Genomic DNA, 21,642 nt, shown 5'->3' on the forward strand with positions numbered 1-21,642 from the left:
TCCATCATCCTCCCATCTCTTCCTTCGGCAGAGTATGACAGTCACTTCAATTGTCCTCTCTGCACCTCATCTCACTGTCTGGGGAGAGACATGGTGCTAGAGAGCTCAGCACAACACACACACCCACACACATGTCTCTGACTCTCCGGAGAGAGTGAAGCAGGCAAGAGTGGAGATACATAGGTGCCTCAGTAGTGTAACTCCCGTGTAGTAGGAGCGGGTGAGTAGATTAGGCAGGAGACACACAAACACACACACACACACACACCACACACACACTTCATTGTGAGCCAAGCTGTCAGTGACAGAGAGTTGCTGACAAGCCTGCTGATTGTGGGAGTGAAGTGTGAGGTGGTGACAGGTTCTTGTCAGAGCAACCCAGGTCAAACCTCCCGCTTCATGTCTCCAGCTGTGTGCAACTGTGTGTGTGTGTGTGTGTGTGTGTGCACATGCGCATACATGTGTGCACAATCAGTACCAACACAAGACCTTTGGGAAGCAAGGAAAGACAGCTGTTCAGCCGTCTCTCAGCAGGTCTGAGATCTGCTGACTGTCACTGTTCACTTGTTTGTTTACAATCGGCACCATCAGCAGCTGGTCTGGAATCAGTCTGCTGTCACACGGTGCACAGAACATCACGAGCACAGCTTGCCCTGTGTCTGCCCAGCCTCATTAGGTGTATAGTCACCGCTGGGCCGGCTCAACACTGGAGCTCACACTTGTTTAAATTCACGGCTGTACGGAAAGTCAGCACTTTTTTTTCCAGGCCATAAGCACTTTTTCAAGAGCCCCGAGTCACACAGCCCCTCGGGGAGGCAGTGGCCTGAAGGAGAGGCGAAGTTGTGATTTGAAGGTTTCTGGTTTGAATCCCCAGCTCAAAGCCAGCAGGGGAGGAGAATGGAGACACATTGTCTTCTCTCTGTTTTGCCTTCTTCACCTTTTCTTGACATGCCTTTGAGCAAAGCCCCCTATTGCTCCAGTAGACAGTGATGAAAAATGTTGTCATATTGGGCAGCTCCCATGTTCAAATCCCAGACAAACTGTAGGAAAACCCAAATAAATAAGTGGAGAAATGTAACAAATGCTTCCTAACAGGGCATGAGTGGCACTGAGTGGTTTGGTGCGTAAAAAAAAAAAGAATAATTTGAATGATATGCTGTTGCCTTTGCATTCACCAGAACTCAACCTAAGTGACCTTCCGTGGGAGTGAGGTGTTAGATGGTGCTCTCTTCCACAAATTATTGAATATCTTTTTAAAGAATGGTATTCATCCCTCCAGTGATGAATCTTGACTGATGCTCCTGATGCAGCAACGCTATTTGAGTCTGCATAGCGATAATCACTGTTAACAACAATCACACTGCAGCCTGTAGGTCTCTGGAAGAGTCATTTCACCCTGTAGCCTAAGCAGAGCAGAGAACAAGAGATTATAAAACTTGTTGGTAGAGGATGAGGGAAAGTAACATTTTTGCCAATTGCTAATTGCCAATAAAGTTAGCTTAAGACATGATTTCCATCGATTTTTCCCATCCGTGTGTGGGCAGTGTAACCTTTGCTAATTAGGATATTGACCATAGTTGGGGGGGGAAACAAATCTGATAGTTGGAGAATGAAGTTAAAATAATTAAAAGGAGTTGCAATGTTTTGAGAATAAAGAAAAAGGTCTGCTGCATCAATTCTCATTCTGTGTCGGCCACTGGCTTGTTTGTTGGCCACAAACAACCCATCGCAATGGGCGGCACTAAACTCAGGATGCAGCGATGGTGCCCCTGCAAAATAGAATTTCCTGCAAAAACAAAGGTAACAGCTGCTAGTTTGTGCAGGTTTGTATTGTGAGCGAGCAGGTTAGAGTCTGGGAAACGTGCCATTTTCAGCATGTAGAGCGCTAGCTTGAAGGTTGTTGTTGTTGCCTGTGGCGACAAATTTGGGATTTTGAAAACATTAAAGCACAGATTGCAGAATTAAAGTAAAATGCCGCCTGAAGAAGGCACCCAGCGGCAGTCAGACTAGTATTAACTAGAAAATGTTTTGACTATTGTATTATGTGACTTCTGTCAAAATATTAAAATACGATTGTCATGATATTATGACTTTTTGCCTTGTAAAATTATGACTTAACTGTCATACCATTTTCACCCTTTTGTAAAAAAAATATTAGAATTAATTCTAGTAAAGCTCTCATGATATAGTACCACAGTGTGTGTGACATGGAGCGATGTCATCTGTCAGTTACGGCTCAAAGTGATGGAGACGTCTTTTTGCAAGGGGGAAGTGATTTACAGGCGATTATGCAGGTGCTACGTTTAGTAACTAAATAGAATTGATAGTCATGGTCGTGTGGAGCGGTGAGTGACAAGGCCTTGGCCTACTGGCAACAAATCTCATCACGCACAAACACACACACACATATACACACACATCCTTGTGCCTCTATCTTTATGTACACCTCCTGACGACATCTATCCCTGAAGCTAAACCTTTAGCCTTACATGCAGAGACTCAATGTAACCCTGAGTTTATCTCACTCCTGATGTGACGTAGTGTGGGTGCATGAATGATGCAGGTGTGTGTGTGTGTGTGTGTGTCTTTTCATGCAGCTGTGTGTGCATGATGGAGACAGGAAAGGAGAGAGAGCAGATGAAAACAGTGATAGAGGGATGAGCATGATACTCCGTGCCTGACCTTGCTCTCTTTGCTTAACACATACCCTTTTCTCCCATGGCAAACACAGGCCCATTGAATCTGTCCAGACAGTAATGAGAAGTCATCCCACAACAATAGGCTCGATCCGTTTATCAGCTGAGTATAGGAGAAAGCAGACAACCTGACTACCCTTCATGGGAATTCAATCACAAAACCCTATTCTGTTTTATCAACAATTAATCTCTTTTTAAAGCCTCAGACTTGAATAGGACAAGCAACCAAACAGCATACAGCGCCATACAATGCGCGGCCACACCGGGAGGAACCACACCGAAGCTTCCTCGAAAAAAACAACAAAGGCATGAGAAGAAGACGGAGAGAGTGGTAAAATGAGATAGAGAGAGGAATGACAGCGTTCAGGAAAACAGACTGCCGCACCGCTCCGCTGTGCGTATCATTTCTTCGGCTCAAGAAGCGGCAAATAAACAGCCGTCGTGTTTTTGGCTCCAACACCTGTGTTATTTCTGCACCGCCAGCAGCAGTGGCAGCAAATGGCTTGTGAACAGAAGTGGAAGTTCTCCTTTTGTCCTCGGCCCGCTGAAAAGATATTGTTCATGTAGGATTTCTTCTCCGACGTACAGAATTGCTGCCAAGTGTAAAATGACATTAGAATTCAGGCAATAAAAAACGCAGCACATTAACAAGAAGAGTCCCACAAGGATATTTATGGTGCTTTCCTTTCGAAGGAATTAAGATATTTCAGGTTGCAAGTGATTTATCCTAAAAAACCAGAGAGGAGAAATGTTTGTTGTATTTTTATTGCTGTAAAATGATAATTATCATTTAAAGGCATGTTATGTAATATCTGCTCATAGGGCTCTCTCAGTCAAAACAAAACAAAATACATCAGTGGTCGGATCATGGGAGTTGTTGTCTTCATTGTTAAGCAACCACCATTGCTGATGAAAATCTATCTACATGACATAAATCTTCACAAATGTTTAATGTCATGTTTGAAAGTTTTAGGCCCAATCCCAATGCACCCATCGCCCCTATCACGTAACCCTGTTTGCAGGTTCACGCCTAAGGGTTAGGGTTAGTTGGCAGTGAAGTTGCTGCAGTTGGTACCGCTCTTCTAATATCAGTGTAGACTTGCAGGATAGGAGCACAGGTTGCTAGTGTTGCAGTGTTCTTTTTTTATCTTTTTTTATTTATAATGGCAGGATTGTCACTGCGTGGCGTAACGTCTTGCTTTTCATTTCGGGGTCCATGTTAGCAGGTTGGGGCAGCCGCACTGCCGGTGTGAGTCGTGCTTCTCACGCATGTAAAGCGAGGCTGCAGCGGTGCGCCATCTAGAGATTTGGTGTCTCTCCAGAGTCTTTTTACCGTAACTCAAGCGCGGTTCTCGTCAAAAATAGACCTGACCTGTAGACAGTCAAATCGACATCATACCAGCGTTTCACTGCGGTTTTAATGTCTGTATGTGGAGAATATGTCACAGACATGAAGAGAATACACACAACAGGTCAAGGGCAGTTTTTTCCTCCCTCTCATTCCCCCTCCCGCTTTCTTGCTCTTTCAACAGTGGTAAAGGAAAATCACGTCATCATCTTTATTGATAATTATCAAAGGCAAACTCCATGTAAACAGATAGGGCAGGCAGGAGCCATGCTGCAGCAGCAACACTGCCTACGTGGACACAAACACGCAAGCGAGCAGCAGCAGCTCAGCATCGCAGCCTGTAACACAAGAGAGAAATGTCCGGCATCATCTGTAAACACTGACGACAACTTCTGACAATTTTTGCAGATCTTGAAGGGTTGTTCCGTTTCATAGGGGGAGATTTCAACTACTGCGCCTTGTAACTCTGTTCTGAAGGGCAAGAAGGCACTCTAAAAAAAATGGGTAGAGGTGAAGATTGGAAATGGGATTGAGTCTCATGCACATTTAGCCATCTTCGCCGACTTTCTTTCCTCGCTCTCTTTCCTTACAAGTCATCCGATGTTTCCCTGGGAGTTATAGTGACAGGTGAACAAATGAAACACACTGCTACTTGCGACTGTGAGTTCACATGCATTTGAACTTTGAGTGCTGCATTCCTTTAAGATAGCAGTATTGAGTCCTGTGGATATTTGCATTGCATGGCATGTTTGCTTTTGGCAACACACTGTCAATAGAGTCATAAGTCAGCTTAACATTCATTTAGCTTCTGAGCATTCATTTTTTGATTATCTCCAGCAATGTGTGCTGACCCATCATTTAAATCACACCGACGCCTGACAGGAAGACAGACGCCTTGTGGCTCTTTGAGGACCAATTGTCCAAACAAAAACGCACACAAGTTCAAACACACAGAGTTGAAGGTCCACTGGGGACGGATGGGTACATGCATGTACACAGACACTAGCACACACACTGTCACGCTCATGCAGACAATAGAAAATAAATGTCGCGAGGTCTTTCATGCTCCTCAACTCTGAAGTTTCTCAAATCAGCTGCTTAACATAAATTAGCATTTGCAAAATAAATGTAATGTTTCGCACTGTGGTAAAGTGATGCTGATGAATGATGCATGAGGATATGCAAATGAGCACCATCCAGTTGCCAGCTGAAGTTGCTGGTTTGTGATTCACATCCCTCACCCCTCCGCCTCCTCCCTCTCCCCCTCCTATCTGGTCCCCTCTCTTGCTTTGGGGGGTGGGGGGTCACGTGTGCATGCGTGGACCTGCAGAAAGTGCGTTGGTGCTCCCATCCCACTGCTGTCCCCTCACACCTACAGAGCGCTTTAATTGACATGGAAAACTTGTAGCTGTTCACAGAAACTGAAAGTTGCCAGTGCTATGCAAATCAGCATCCAGCAGGCATTTGTAGAAGTGTGCTTCTTCCAGGCCCCTCAACTCTTCCGAACTCACTCACAAAAGCCTGCTGTTGCATATCCCCAAGGCTGCGGGGCTTTCAACAGTATAATGTGTGGAAAAAGACAGCAATTATATGCGCTGTCTTTCCAGCACGGTTAGCACCAGCATGCATAGGAAAGAGAAACAATCTGAGGTGTTAAATATGTTCAATATGTATCACTGCTCTAATGGCCAGGGAGACGAGCTGACTGAAGTGCTTCATTTTGGCAGCTGTAACACTTGTTATATGCATAATTTGATTATTCTGAGATGTTTCCTGAAATTCTCAATTATAACATGATGTCCATTTACGGTATCCTTTCGGAGCAGAGTGGTTTTCCCATGTATCTCTGGCTCTGTGGGACTTATACACACAGTATTTCAAACTCCTACATCACAGTTATTGCTTTTCAACAGCTTCTAAAACAATGCCTTCATAAAAAAAAAAAAAAAAAAGAAAGAAAAAGGAAATGTTTTCCAAGCACCAAGCAGCTCAACAAAGGTAATTTAGTTTAGAATTTTCCCAGGCTAGGTATACAGTTCTCTCTGATAATCATGTTTTAGTTTCACTCTAAAATTAGATATGTGGCCCATAAAACGGGATACCGCTTGAAAAAAATATTACAAGCGCAAAATTGGGACAGCTTATGACACTCAGCATTTTCATTACATAATTATAGCTGCATCCAAGAGATGACACACAGTAGAGCATTTATATTTCAGAGAAAGATGGATTTCAGTTCGTACTGTATCCTTGTCAGGTGGTGCTTTATCTGCTGAAACTCCACAGTTCAGCGGCGTCAAAGAAACTTTCTGCGACCACAAGTTTCCACTCCAATGTTAGTCTCTCAGAGTATAAAATAGACAATGCATTGTGCCACATATTCCCTCTGTGCTCCTCATTGTGAATTCTATTGTTGGAGTAGCTCAAGGCTACTGACACTCGTGTGCCCCCCACTCCAAGAGTACAAGGAGAAAAGTTATAGATAAAGACATGCAACAAATGCAGTGCTGTTTGGCAGGTATTCAAACTCTGACCTGCATATTTTATTTTGTTTGGCACTGCCAGAAAGAGCCTTGAGTAACAGCAGAGTTTCAAAGGCAGGAATGTCTATCTATCTATCTATCTTTCCATCCATCCATCCATCCATCAGTTGTCGTCCCAGAAATGACTGTTGTTGTTGGCGCAACAGTGATTTGATCTATAGCTAATTAATGTTAATTCTCTGACTTGGAAGAACAGTCGAAAGTTTGTGCAAAACCTGATGACTCATGTTATCCCTGAGCACTGTCACATTATGATGGGATAACGTGAGTCATCGGGTTTGCACCAACTTTTGGAGTCCATGCCAGCTCGAGTGCAAGCTGTCATTAAAGCAAAAGGAGGACATACCAAATACTAAGATATTCTGAAATGTATGGACATTTTTTCAAGATTCAACTTCTCAATCAAACTGTTAAGTTGATATCATCATTTGTGATCAAAGAAAATAGTACTACATTAGAAACAAATGCAAAATAAAAGTATTTTTACCAGTGCTCTGTATATAGCTGTTATTAGTGAGCAGAATGACACTTTCAAATGTCATGATTATATTTTAACATTATTTAGTAATGATAAGATTTCCACTCATGTAATACTCTATCTTCTATCTTGCTAAGGCTAATTTGTAGCCATGCTACAAGGATGAATCCTAATGGCTTTGGTGATCCCCTGACTCTTCATGTAGCGCCATCATCAAATCAAAATTCTGTGACCAAATAGGCCCTACCCTCATAATGAAGGATATTAGCCTCAGCTCTGCTTTGTGTTTGCTGCTAATTAGGAAATGTATGCATTTCAGCACGCTACATTAGATGGCACACATTATACCTGCTAAACATCGGCATGTGGGTGTTGTCATTCTGAGCAAGTTAGCATGTTGATATCATGGTGTGGAAGAAATAGAGAAAAAGGCAAGTATGTAAGAACAAGATGCTCACTGCTTGTCCTTCGCTTTATTTAATAAACTATTTTCCTCTCTCAGCCACTTTTTTCATCATAGAAATGTGAGGATGAAGTGTGATGCTGGGATTCACAAGGCTTCTCTAATGTGCACACACGGTCACAGCTCTTAGTGGCCCCTGAAAGCCGTCATGGAAATGTGTCTTCACCCCATCTCATGCATGCTCACTCCATATTCACCATAGAGACATCACTTCTCCGCACACAGGCACACGCAGCATACTGTACACACACTGTGATTAATTCCCTCGCGACAAGATTAACCAATCTATCTTCATTATGCTTCATTAAACAGATAACATGTGAAGCACACAGCTGATGTGCAGGAAGCGGTATTCCCTCGTGGACACGGACAAAGACACGTGAAATGTTATATTGAAATTAATTGTTTCTTCAGACAATACATCGCGTCCCATTCATCCGTCATGATTGAGCTGCTGTCCTTACACACCAGGTGAGATTACTGACAGTTAATTGCCGCGCTTAAAAAAGCTAGTCGAGCCGCTTGGTCTCATCTCTCATTTGGATTCTCTCCTCTCCTCTCGCTTCTTTGATCTTAGCAGTCACCTGGTTTTCTCTCTCTCTTTATCCAGCACCGAAGAAGAGATTGAGCTTCAATAGAATTTCCATGGCAACAGATTTTCAATCATACCTCTCCAATCACGTTACTCTGGCAGTTCGTCCAGGGAGGGCTGAATATGATCTGGTTTAGACTTTGATCATGATCCCAGTGATCTTTCAATCAATGTGAAATAACACAATCAGCTGACCTCCATCTCCATCATGCACTTGATTTGGATCGTTTTGTTGTTTTTCTCTTTCTGTTTCACACTGAGACCAGAGTCGTACTTCTATTTTCCTCTCTGTTTTCGTGGATATTTGGCGTTTGAGCTTGAGGCATGTATAAAAGTCAGACTGATGTTTTTGGGGTGTTGTTACCTGTTGTTTTTTGTGAGCGTCATGGCATGAAATGGCAAAGCATTTATGTGTGTTCAGCAAAGCAGAACAGCTGTTTTTCAACTAACCTCCCATATAACAGTCCCTGTAGTTGCTGGTTCATTGCTCAGGCCGCGGTGCCTCGTCCTCACAGAGCCTGCAGCCCCTCGCTCGTAACGTGAGCATGAGCTCGCCCGCAGTTGTGACTGCTGACATTTACTGTTGTTACAAACAGTGCGTTTTCCCCATTCACCCCAGAGAATCTCCTCTGTGCAATTTATTTCCAGTGCCGCGATTCCATCACTGCTTATTTTCTCAGATTAGGGGAGGTATCAGTCGATTTTATTGTAGTTATTACATTTATCGGGTCCTAGGAGACTCGCTTCCTTATTCGGTGCAGATAATTGTCCCTTTTTTAAAGATGTATCCAGACAACAAGCAGATGATTCCTTATTAAGTTATTGCAATATCCAATCATTTTCTTTTCCATCGGGTTGAAATGTATGTAGACTGGAAGTTCTAGTCAAATGTAGACGCCTTTGTATAATGTGCAAACACAGGCTGTTAGCACATACTGCAGCATTAATTATCACATAGAATTAATTGCGGTGTCAGGCACGCTTCCCCCAGATAAATCCGTTGATTTCTCAAATGAAGATATTTAAAGGTCTTCACACCGCTGTTTTCAGATGTGACAAAAGATGAAGTGCAATTAATAGGGTGGCAAATCAAAACCTTCTTCCGACCCACCAACAGATATTTAATAAAACGTAGCATCTTTCCTAATGAGACACTGAGACACAGTGTTCTTTATATGGCTAATTAGCTGCATTGCTCATTAAATAATTAGTCAGATATCTGTCTGATTCTCTGTGGTTTTCTTGCACTCTGTTCAGATGGTTTGCCTGGCATTTGCAGATATTATTCCTCTCCAGACAAACATCTAATGAAAGCCTGCTTAACAACTGCTTGAATATTAAATGCACTTTCAATTGAGGAGTCAATCTAAATCATTTGGGTTTTTCAACACGACCTGACTGTGAATTGGAATCACCTCTGTTGTGGTTTATGAGCATGGTAGCAGGCTATAGTTCAAACTGCCGCCTTATTTATTTAGCCCTTCATCAAAAGCAAGTCTCGGCTGTGTCAGTATGCTTCGATCAAAGTGTTTGTCAGGTGGTCGAGCAGCATATGAAACCCCCTCCACCCACACCTTTCTGATGTCGATTTTTGCGACTTTCCAAAACCCCAATCACACCCTCTTCACACGGCAACTGGCCAGGTGGGCGGGGATGAAAAAGAAAGTGTTGGAACATCTTTTTTTTTTTTTTTTTTCACACTTTTTGTTTATTGTTTCTGCAACACCAAGAATGCCTTCCCATCTTATCACCCCGCCTTTCATCACAGCAGGCTTTTCACCCCACTTTCGACTGTGGTGGCTCAGAGAAACTCTAAACACTTCATAGTTGAACAATTTAATTTAATTCGATTTAAGTATTTAAACAAATGTTTTTGAGCATACTGACATCTTTAAAGATCTATATCTGATATCTGTAGTGTTGGAAAGAGATCACATTCCCTTTAGTACCTAAACATACACTAGTTTATAAACAGTATGTCCCTGAAAGTTTTGAGTGAATCTTAATTCTTAATCAGTTTGGCCATTTTGCTTCCTCCGTAATAAAGTGCTTTCGTGTCTTCTGCGCCAATGGCGGTCTTGCCAAGCTGACGTGGGTGGCCAAATAATAGCAGTACTCTCACGGGAGGCCAGAATTACTCATGTATCATGACAATGCTGAAAAATTCTATTTTCTATTATTTATTTCATGTTTCAACTGTAAAAAATACAGTAAAGATGAAATATTAGATGCTAAAGTAGTTGTAGTAGTCGAAGGAGTAGTAGTAGCAAGATATCAGACAAAATATAAAACATCCACAGGTACCTGTGAACCCATTTGCAATAGAACTTAGTGTATACAGAACATGTAAACAGTGTGACGATTAGATTATAAAATGGTGACCAAACCAACTATTTCTTTGTCTTAAGCAGTGGCCTCCTTGAGTCTTGTCATGACTGTGAGGCAACCTGGGAGACTGCAGGAAGTCACTGTGCTTGGCCAAGAAATAGTCCAGCAAACAAAGCCCCACACTCCTTAAACCCAGCCTTGTCTCTCGCCAAAGCGTATAACACACCCACCATCTACCGAGTACCAGAGGGGGGAGGATGAACGTAGTATATAGAGCAAGAAAGTGAGTGCATCAAGGAGGTCAGGGTGGATGTATGGGTCCAACACAGGATTTAAACTGGGGAGATGGGTTTTAGCCCCATATGAAGTCAATAATCAATGTTGATTCTTTAAAGGAAGTAGTTATCTTAAGCCCAGCCATTTTTTGCTAAACATAAACCTATGTGAGATGTTTTGGTGCCTTTATTTTGAAAGTTAGACCTGACTTTTTATATTTGTTATTGCTCACTTGACCGTGGAATGTGTCGGTGTTAATGTCACACCTGGGTGAGGCAAAACGTGACACTACATGGTCGACTGGGGTTCTATTACACACTTTGTTGCTCAAACACAACTTGCTGCCTTTACACGTTTTTGTATGGATAACACAAACAAGATATAACATGTTAATTATTGAGCTTTAGTCACTGATAGACAAGCCTTTATTAATTATATTTTTATTTTTTTACTTTTGGACGAAGCCGGGCTAGCTGCTTCCCCGTTTCCAGTCTTTATGCTAAGCTAAGCCAACCAGCTGGTCTCAATCATCTCTCTGGCTCTCGACAAGGAAGCCAATAAGTGAATGTCAAAATGTTGATGTGTTTCTTTAAAAATACCACATCTGCAATCTGTTGATGTTCAACATGATCATCTAGCAAAATATTTGATTCAGTTTCTCTTCCATTCACACTGATGACCAGTAGATTATTCTGGTTTAGAGTCGCTGTAACTGTGATTGTAACTCTCTGGAACAGAGCTCCAGTATTAATGTTTTCTTCTTTTTCTCTTTCCTTTTGTCCCTCTCTTTGTTCCTCTCCTCTATGCCTGCCTCAATCACTCCTTCTCCTCTCTGTCACTCCTTCTATCTCTCTGCAGCAGACCCGTTGGATGGAGAAGAGTACCTGGACATTATAGGTATCATGCGAAACCAAGCGGGTCGTTACGAATGCAAAGCCAGCAACGATGTCAAGTCTGATGTCAAATACGTCAACGTGGTTGTCAACTGTGAGTAAACGACACACTGCAGCGCTCGTCATGTTCCAAGCTCGATGCTCATCACTGTTCTCACCACGTTTCATGTCAGATGTCCCACGAGATGATACTCTCAATGCATAAAAGCATACTAAAGTCAAGATTAGAGTTAAGAGTAGAGACATGTAGGATCTAGTGTGACAGGCGGTGATAGCTAGAACTCAAACGTTCTGTGAGTGCACTTCATTCTCTTCAAGATGAATCCAGGAAGAGAGAACGATCTCCATCTTTTGATTGCCACTGTCATTACCATGGTAATTCTCACAGACCACATCGCCATTTAAGAGGCACTTAGCATTTCAAAACAAGATCACCTAATTACATCTTATCAGGGGTCCTTGTTGGATCTGAGGATTGTAATGCATGCATTGGCAGTTCAGGATTGATGAAAAGCTCATGAGACATCACAAACCCATTGAGCCCCAGAGGAGTTATGGAATTCTCTTTGATCTGAACAAATCATGTATGGCCGTTTGCCCACACCGCACTTTAGCCAAGTCTGAGTGCCTGAATTAAATGATAAATATTTCTATATTAAGCCACTTCTTAGTGTTTAATCCCAAATGGAAAATGGGCATTAATCCACATCGGACATATTTCTGGCCATTGTGGTGTTTGTAGAAATCATTATGCGTGTATTATGGAAGTTAATAAACTTGATGAATTTGAAGTTTTAACACTGATTGCTTTTTTTAAGTCGAGCCAGGAGTAATCTATCATACGCCGGTTCTCGGGGCTTGAAGGCCTTGAACTTGAATAAGATTTGTGCATGACAGAATGAAGAAGAAATTTTCAATGCCTCGAGCTAATTTGAGCTATTTATTGGTTTGTTTGCTTGCTTCCCTTTATCTGTGAGATTCAATACAGAGTATTTGGCATCATATCAAAGGTATTTTCTTCTGTCCCAGGCTTGTATCGATGACTATGTTTAGATATACTTGACAAAATAAATTTGGTTTTGGTTATTGCTGATGTAACTTGTGTCAACATTATGTGACTCTGCAGATCCTCCGACAATAAAGAAAACCCAGAGCTCAGAGACTCAGGTGGGCCGCATGGGGACACTGCAGTGTGACGCCACCGCTGTGCCCACACCAGAGTTTGAGTGGTACAGAGACGACAAAAGGTAAACACAAGACACATTGACACAACAGTATCCACTATCTCGCCTGTACAGAGCTCCATAAAGTAGTAAACCTCCAAATGGAGATGACAAAACACTCTGACAGTTTTTGAAAAGTTAATTCTGTACTTGGACACTTCAGGATCAAATAGACATGAAAACCAGATGGAAACACTTGGCAGTTATCAGCTATAGATCAAATATAACCACGACCCTGATCCAAGATGATGTTGCAAATTCTGCCTGTGCATTTTTTTCATGCTGTAGCCCAACCAGCGACTGAGAAAGTGAGCTTAAATAAAACAGCTGCATCCAAAAAGCCGTTAAATTGAGCACTAGCCATTAGCCCTCTATCACAAACAAGTATATGAGCTGTAAGGCTGACCCACTGAGGCTGGCCTCCTGAAGCTCTGAAGCCTCTTTATTACTCTAATGATATCCTGTAATGTTTCCAGGATGGACAACCTTCTCTCTCTCTCTCTTTCTCTCACGTGTGGAATTACTGGAAACAACAAAGTGTTTTAAATAAAACAATATACCTTCACAACACTTTAAAAAGCTCCTACTGCATATGCATTACAAGTGTTTGGGAAAGTTTGTGTTGTATTGTTTTAGTGCCAAAGTGTATTATGTACCCGAAGAACTGAATAGGTCGATTGCCACGAGTCCCAAAACTACATATATGATGGCATATACTGTATGACTATACAGTACCATAGACAGGCATACCGTGTCATCATGTGGTTAATACTGTGAAATGATCGCAATTTGGTTTATGCACCAAAACTACTTGGTTACCAGCTTTTCCACTCCTAATCAAGCCAAGCCGTGCCCGAGATGGACCCTATCTGATGTGAGCGTGCCCGCCCTGTCAACAAACAGGCTACCGTGATGTTTTGTGACCACAACCAACCCATCCGTCTCCCCGCCAAACAATTGTGTGTTGCAATTGATTGCTAGACTCTGTGTGTTCAGCTTCCAGTACTTCTGTAGCCTTCAATCTCTTTAGTTTCCCTCCTGCAAACAGGGGTTCGTACTTGAGACACCTGCTTTATTTTACTGTTTCATCATGTTCGCTTTCAGCTGTTTCAGGAGTCGTAAGTGAGGAAATTACTGCTGGTAAAAAGCCAACATTTCTTGATTTTGCTGCTTTATGGTAAAAGCTTTTCAATAACTAAATAACAGGGGACTTTTACTGTGAAGAGTATTTACAGCTGCTGCGTTGACCGCTATTCAAGACAACCGTGTCATCAGTTAAAGACACACCTTCAGGCAGGTAGCCCTGTTGTAGTGGAAATGCAAATCCCTGCCATGCTGAGCTGACCTGCTAAGTCAAACCGAGTCAAGCCGAGCCAGCACGTGTATGGTAAAGCCAATAAGTAGATGTTGACTTTTGGGTCTCACACGAGACATGAACAGTGGTCTCTGGGCTGAAACTCTGGAGGTGTTTCACCTATCCACCTCATCCTCCTCCTCATCCGACTTCCTCCTTTGCTCCTGTCGTAATTACTATGGCCACTAGAGGTCGCCACCTAACATAAAGTGTAAATACGGGTTGGCTGCTTGCACCTGCTGTTTATATTGGTGGGGTCTGTATTGAATCATTCTGATGACTGATAATTAGTTACAGCTATAGAATGGTGCTGGTGACAGACAGTGATGATTGGCGGCAGAAATAACCTTGAGTTGACTTGACCTGACTCGGCATGGAGCAAACTTTTTTATGTTGCTGTCATTACAAACAGACTAATGAGGCAAAGTAATTAGATTTACGTTGGATTTACTTAGGCATGACCATGACAGCTGTAAAGGGGCTCGACTGTTTCCAGTTATGAACATAATTAACAGCCAATTAATGAATAGCATTTCTTTCCAAATTAAAAGCCGTGTCAACGATGTTCACTTTGCAAGTATTTGGTGAGCGCCGCATTAGCTGTTCATTTGTGAGCTGTCATCAAACTAAATGGCTGCACTCGAGGTCCAGCCTGTGATCTTTCAACAAGCGGCCCTTTGATAAATTGCGCGGGTCAAAAACTTTCTACATACTTGCTCCTGAGTCATTTTCCCCTCATCTCCTAAATGTGGTGGCAGCTTCGTCACTTTATTCCTGTGCCAGACATGCCCCGTATCATTTTACTCAGTGGTTATATGGGATCTCTTTGATCCCTTTGTCGAATTTGCCCTCACAGTCGTCCCGTTGTCGCATCCCAGTGTTAATTTGATGACATCATCTGTGTAGTGTGATAATGACTAATCACCCTCTTAATCACTCGCTAGGCTGTTTTTCCATTGTTAATTGAACATTTCTGCGTGAGACAGCAGAGGATTCTGTGATACTCTTTGTGAGGAGAGAAAAAGGAGAAGAGATCAAGTGTTCTCCTGCACACAATCTACATATTGTAGTCACTAAAAAAATCTGAGGAGCCCCTTTCTCATAGCGCAGGCAGTTCTACTGAAATGGAAATCAGGCTTTCCAGCACTGTACTGTCCCCTGTGAAATCGCAAAAAGTGTGACCAGACACAGATGTTCATTGGAAAGCTATCACTTTAAGTGTCATATGCATGTATCTGGAAAACACTTGAAGAGGATCGAAGTGTAATAACATTCAAAGGCAATGCAGGCTCTCCATTTCAACACTTGCCATCTAATAACCCGAGAGATTCCCTCCTCAGCAGCAAACTCACCACATGAGTCAGTTTGGGAATGGAGGAGCTTGAATGGAAACAGAAAATGATGAGAAAATTGCACATGCAGAGCGTCATGATCTGCAATTTCGCTCGCGCCCCCAAATTCCAGCAGTAAAAGTCCACTGAAGATTGGGGGGAAAATACTGGGGGAGTGTCACAAGTGTTATCACGAATATGGTCTCTAAAGTAATAGGCCTATCACGCCAGTGCTTGAAAAGAAAGATTTATGGTGGTTGAAATATTTTGCATTATCTGTTGTTTCCTACCTCCATCTATCTCAGTTGTTTTGTCCCCTGGAGGATTTTGGCGATGTGCCCGTTCATGGCCCCTCCTCCCTCTGTGCCAGTGGAAAGTGTTTTTGCACTTTCTCCTTGGATGACAATGTTAATGCACCATAATAATATCACTTATCCTCGCTTGGTTAGTTAATTTTACAGTCCCCACCCCAAGAATCAGAGCTAATGCACTGCAGCCTGTTGTGTCTTATTTACCCAAACCGCATCAACACCTGAAATCTGCATTTAAATCACGGAGAATATATGCTAATCACAGTCGCTGTCAAGCTTTCGATTCTCACGTGTCACATACACAGCTTACAATGACAGGTTTACTCCTCCAAATTCAATTTTTGTTGTTGTTGTTGTTGTTGTTTTTTAAATGGGCTCTTTGTTTCAGCCATTTGCAGGGTGAATGAGAACTTTTGCTGGCAGATTTTATCAGCTGTAACCAGTTAGATAACAGTAGCTCCAGGAGTTGGTTGCAAACAAACTCTCTGTCTGACTTTTTAAAAGTTTAACTAACTTGTTTCAAAATGAGAACCTTGTGAAGGGGTGTTAAATATGCACTTGATGGCTACGTGCATGACAAACTCGGATCCCATCAGCTAACGTCTCTTTAGCCTCTTCCAGCGTAGCCAGCAAATATCCAGATAACAGATACGTTTTTTGTCCCACCTGTACACCGCGAAGACCTTCCTCTACTTTGCCTCTGACCCCCCAACCCCATCCTGACCAACAAAGGCAAGGGACACTACCAGAGTAGGGCAGGTCTGTGCAGACCGCTGGTTCGGAAAAAAGACAGCCCATCTATCGAGTGCTATCGTATGACAAAGGTCCGGCACGCCTGTTGCTGGTACGCTTAAACCGTCATGTTGTTTTGGGAACGGTGATGAACAGTAATTTTGGGGGTTACTGGCAATTGACCTATTCAGTCTTTTAGGTATCAGGATGTGCTGGTCATTGTTTCCAGTCCAATTTCTGAACCCATCAGCTACGGTCCTGATGATGATTGAGCACATAAATACAGATGATTTTTTTAAAGCTAATAAAAAGCTAAATCGTTGTCATGTGGTTACCCACCAGTAGTCAAAGCCCACTCATACATGTCTATACTGGGCGGACTACAAACAGACTACAAATGGAAACCAGAACACTTCCGATACCAAAATCTTGTCCCTTGTCAACAGATTCTGTGTTCATATGAAAAAATCTGTTAAGATCTGAGATTACTATAAATGTCACGTTCTCTACGATGTTGTTCTAAAAGTTTGAGGTTAAAGTTGCATGTCAAGGTCCAAAAGTCAGCATAGAGATGTTCAGTGCATGTATATCGAGACTATACTGAATCACTGACTGAATCAGTAACTATGTGGCCTTGGATTTTTGCTTTTTTGCTTCGGTTTTTTTGGGGTGGTAAAGAAAAAAACACCCTCAAAGTCTTTGCAATGTTGAGTATTGATCTTGGGAAAGCCTCACGCACACTGACTGAGAAATCCAAGGTTCGACAGACCTGTCATGCCTATTAAGGTTGTTAAACTGTTTAGCCATTGTGCAATCACTATGTAGAGGAGGGGTTTAACAAACAGCCAAGTGGCTACGTTCAGAATATTGCATTTTATTCATTTAAAATGTATATATACTCTTGTAATTGGTTTTGGAGTTCATTGTTCGTGAAGCTAAATCTGTAGTCATCTGGACCACTGGCATGATTTGATTATTATGTGTATCGGACCTTGTCTCCTGCACCGTTTTTCAATCAGAACAAGCCACTGTCTGGCAAAACAGAACAAACCAGGGTGTGGTTGCACCCTCGCAGGCGGAGGAGACAGTGGATCTTGCTAGAATTTATGGATTTGGATTGTTGCCTCTCATTATTTCAGCCTTAAACACACACACAGTGTTTTCTTCTACATTTTTAGAAGTACAGTTAATCTGGTCCATTTATGAAATAAACCTTCTTTAATCCCTTCCTTTTATTTTGACAAACAAACTGAGCTGTCATGTTTCAGATTCTAATTATTGATACCCTTCAGATGCAGGATTTGTCTTAGAAAAGTCCCACCATATTGACAATTGTTTCCCTTAATCCCCCATTATATATTGTGTATCCCTCCTCGTCCAGACGTGTTCGTTTTGACAACTTCCAACTTTTCCTTCTTAATTCTCGGTGAGTTGTTTCACCCATAACAAAACACCTCTGTCTCCGCTCTCTTGGAATAGGACCGAGAAGCATATTTTTGGTACAGTTATCGAATGCCAAGTTTCAAACACATCGCTCGCACCTGCCCAAACAAACAAAACTGAAGGAATAAAAACTCCAGAGTTCGCACAAGCTGGTGAGCACAAACTGGGCTGCAGAGCTCGCTCCTCTCTCCTCCCCTGACTGAAACTTATCCATCCTGTCAGTCAATGTGCGGACCACCTCAGCTGATGAAACGTGACTCACTGAATGAATCATCCAGCATCTGTGGTGGCACCAGGATCTGAGAGGCTCCATGGCGCTTAGAGACCCAATCAGCCTCCGTAGAAGCAGAAGCGTCATGATGTTAAAGCAGCTGGCGGTAGCTTATAACTGATAACTATTACTACCTGGCTGCCATGTGCCTGCCTCCCTGCTAGCTTTGTCTCTTCTCACTCGGCTGTCCATGATGGAACTTGAAGAAAACTGTAAATTAGCTGTCCCTTTAGCCTTGTCTTTTCAAACAACTCCTAAACCATAGAGGAGAAGCTATAAATGAGTTAAAGCCGCTTGCCTTCCTTATGAGTTAACTTAGGTTGAATAATTAAAATATGATAATAATAATTAGTAATTAGTTCAAAGTCTTCCTTGAAGTCTTCTTTTTGTAAAGCGATTATTAAGCTAACTAGACTTGAGAAAAAAACATCTTCCATATCCCGAAGACGTTAAGTTAAATCAACAGCTGCTCAATCACTCTCACAAACGTTACAGTAGAATTTGATTTTCTGTTCATTTGCTCTCACGTTTTCTTTCTTTGAAGAGTCAGTTCCTCATTTCACACAAAGAAACAGCTGCAGCTGCTCCTCTTGGAGCTACTTTGTTCCAGGATTGGTACATAAACTATATGAGAAACATTTCCCACTGGATTTTACTACATTTTAAAGGGGGAATGTGTAAGACACGGCCAGAACTTTAGTCTGAAACGCTAAAAAAATGAACTTACATTATTAACAGAATGTAAAGAAACAACAGTGTTGATGTCATGTTAACACCTATTTCCTTCACAATTCAATAAACAAACTGTACATCATCTGAATTCAAGTTCCTCTCTTTAAGCGAACTAAGATTAGCTTAATTGCCTTGTTAACACATTGTAAAACTCATTAAAGCAGTCTTTTAGCTTTGTCATTCCACAATCACCTCTGGTCAAAATAAATCTCAAATTCACAGAGTAAGATGAAAGTATAAGTCAAAATATCATCTTTACAGGCCATTTTTGCCCACTGCTGATGCCGAGCTCTCTCCTGCCCCTCCCCCCCTGCACGCCTCTTGTCTTCTCCTCCCTGTAGCCACAGTCCTGGTCAGAGCTGCTGTAAATGATCTCTGTAGTGTATCCCCAGTTGTCTAACTGACCTCCGTCGGTCTCAGAGGCTGTGTTGTTCAGTCCCCCTCTACCGTCCCACCGTGTTCACTGGGAGTTGGCTGAGGTCAGCAGATCTGAGCCCCGATCCAGGCCGACTCCAGTCAGTTATTAGGGCCACTTAGCTGCACAGTTAAATGAGCTACCTGCTACACTATAGACCAAAGTGAGCAGCAGTTTTGCAGTTATGAACCCCATATCACTTTTTTACTTTTCAGTTCTGGCCATTTCTTTGGAGTGAACCCTTTAATTGTAAGGATGTTAGAGACTGAATTCAACACTAACCATTCGCAGAGTTTTTAATTATTCTGAACAACCATGACTTATTTCAAAATGTATTAAAGACACACGGCAAGTTTCCGTTATATACAGTAAGTTTTCTTTAAAGAATAAAAAAGAAGGGTCTCAGGAGAGTCTTCACTTTCAAACAGTGCATGCTGAGTCATCTGCTAATATGCTGATCATATTTCTTGAGAAACTCAACTTTAATGAGTTGATTGAGCACTGGAAGAGTAAATTCATCTGACTCATTTCAAGTCAAAAGAGTTCATGTTAAAAGAACTCATGTTTTTAAGTTCTGAAGCGATCTGAAAATAAAAAAAAAAATGGTTACAGTGTAGAATCAATCAGTGTGTGTCTACAAAGCAATTTTTCAAAGTAGGATGTCACTCCTGCTCTTTGTGCAGTAAATCACTCCATCCATGTTTATAACATGAGACAATCCAGAGTGAGCTGTTAGCCAGCGTGACAGACAGGCTGGTTTGTTGTTTTTGTCAGCTGATACATGGCTGTCACAGCCGCCGGACCGTTTTCAATCATCTCTGGGTTACAAGTCTCAGCAGGACTCACCACTTGATTTCATTTATCATCGGCCTTGAATCATAACCGGCCCATCACTTTCTCTGGCAGTGATAACCTACTTTAGATGCTCCCACACGCTACAGAATCAAATCTGTCCATCTGATGATTTGCTCTGGTCTTTCATCTCTACCGGCCTGCGACTGCAGGCCTGCGCACACATTGCCTGCCCCCCACCAAATAGACAGGTCAAGTCATTTCAATCTAGGATTTAATGTAACAGAGAGGCACTGTGCATCAAGAAACGATGACTGAAGATAACCAGAGGAGCACTGCTGCCCTCTGCCTGTGAGGAAAGACGTCAAGCAGGACACAATGATGGTGAGAACACTTGAGAGACTTCCCTCCGTGCACGCCTTCTGCCAACTTCTCTGATAATGTATTCCAGTCTATTATGCCAGATGAAGACGCTGGCAGAGACGCAGGCATATTTTCGAATGAACTTGAAATCAAAAGTGAGAGAAGCTGTCGGCTGCAGATGCCAACGTGTTAAAAGTTAAAACGGGCAGCAGAAATGTTGAGCTGGATAAATGTAATAGAAAAGACGATGCACTTTGGGAGAACAGAGATCCAGTTCTTACTGCTGCTTTGTATTTGAACGTGAGTGCAGATAAAACCTGAAATGTTCACTGTGAAAGCAAAAGAGAGTTCTGTCCCTTTTGACCTGTTCGGTCAGTTTATTCCCCCTGCTACGGCATTACAATCATGCATTGTAATCTATAGTAAAAATAGCTGTTTGCCTTCCCTGTGGTGTTGTGTATTATCTGGGTCTCTCAGCATGCTCTGTGGGAAGGCTGGCCTTTTTAATAGTGCCGTCACTTCTCATAGGACACACTGGAGAATATATCTGCTGCTGGCCTTATCTTCGGGAGGGACGAGGGGCTTGCTTTTAGATTAAGTGGGGACACTGCCGGTACACTTGCCCTCCCTAAGGTCTTTCTTTTGCTCTCGCTCTCTTGCTTTCAGATACACGCGCACACGCTCCGCCACCGCCGTTCCCAAGGTGTCCCCATGGGCAGGACCTCAGCACTTTATCAAGTCCCAGCTCCCCAGCGAGCCAAATTATGCTGGGCAGCGATGTGCGTTTTTCCTTTTTATGTTAATACTTCCTATCAGCCAAGGATGTGTCAGCATAAACTTCTGCTCCCCTGCTCAAATTCCGATTACCACATTACCCGGACTTAAGCAGGATTAAGTTGAGGCGCCTTAAATGAACTTCACTTCATTCATGATACGAAAGGGCTCAATCAGCCCAGAACAAGCAGAATCCATTATGTGCACCGTGTCGTTTTTATTTGGTTGCGATGATGTAAGGAACAGTTCATCAGCGAGGTATACAGTCTGAGTCAGCAAATTGT

General features: G+C 42.4%; 1 protein-coding gene across 1 annotated transcript in view; it reads left to right on the forward strand.

Moving 5' to 3' along the window:
• lsamp (limbic system associated membrane protein) overlaps positions 1-21,642 on the forward strand; it is a 488,839-nt gene that overhangs the window by 459,691 nt on the left and 7,506 nt on the right. Inside the window, exons 6-7 of the mRNA XM_073487369.1 lie at positions 11,583-11,711; positions 12,744-12,864. Of these exons, the coding sequence (XP_073343470.1) occupies positions 11,583-11,711; positions 12,744-12,864 (250 nt within the window). The remainder of the gene's footprint in view (positions 1-11,582; positions 11,712-12,743; positions 12,865-21,642) is intronic.

This window comes from Pagrus major, chromosome 2, assembly GCF_040436345.1.
Source record: "Pagrus major chromosome 2, Pma_NU_1.0".
Classification (NCBI taxonomy): domain Eukaryota; kingdom Metazoa; phylum Chordata; class Actinopteri; order Spariformes; family Sparidae; genus Pagrus; species Pagrus major.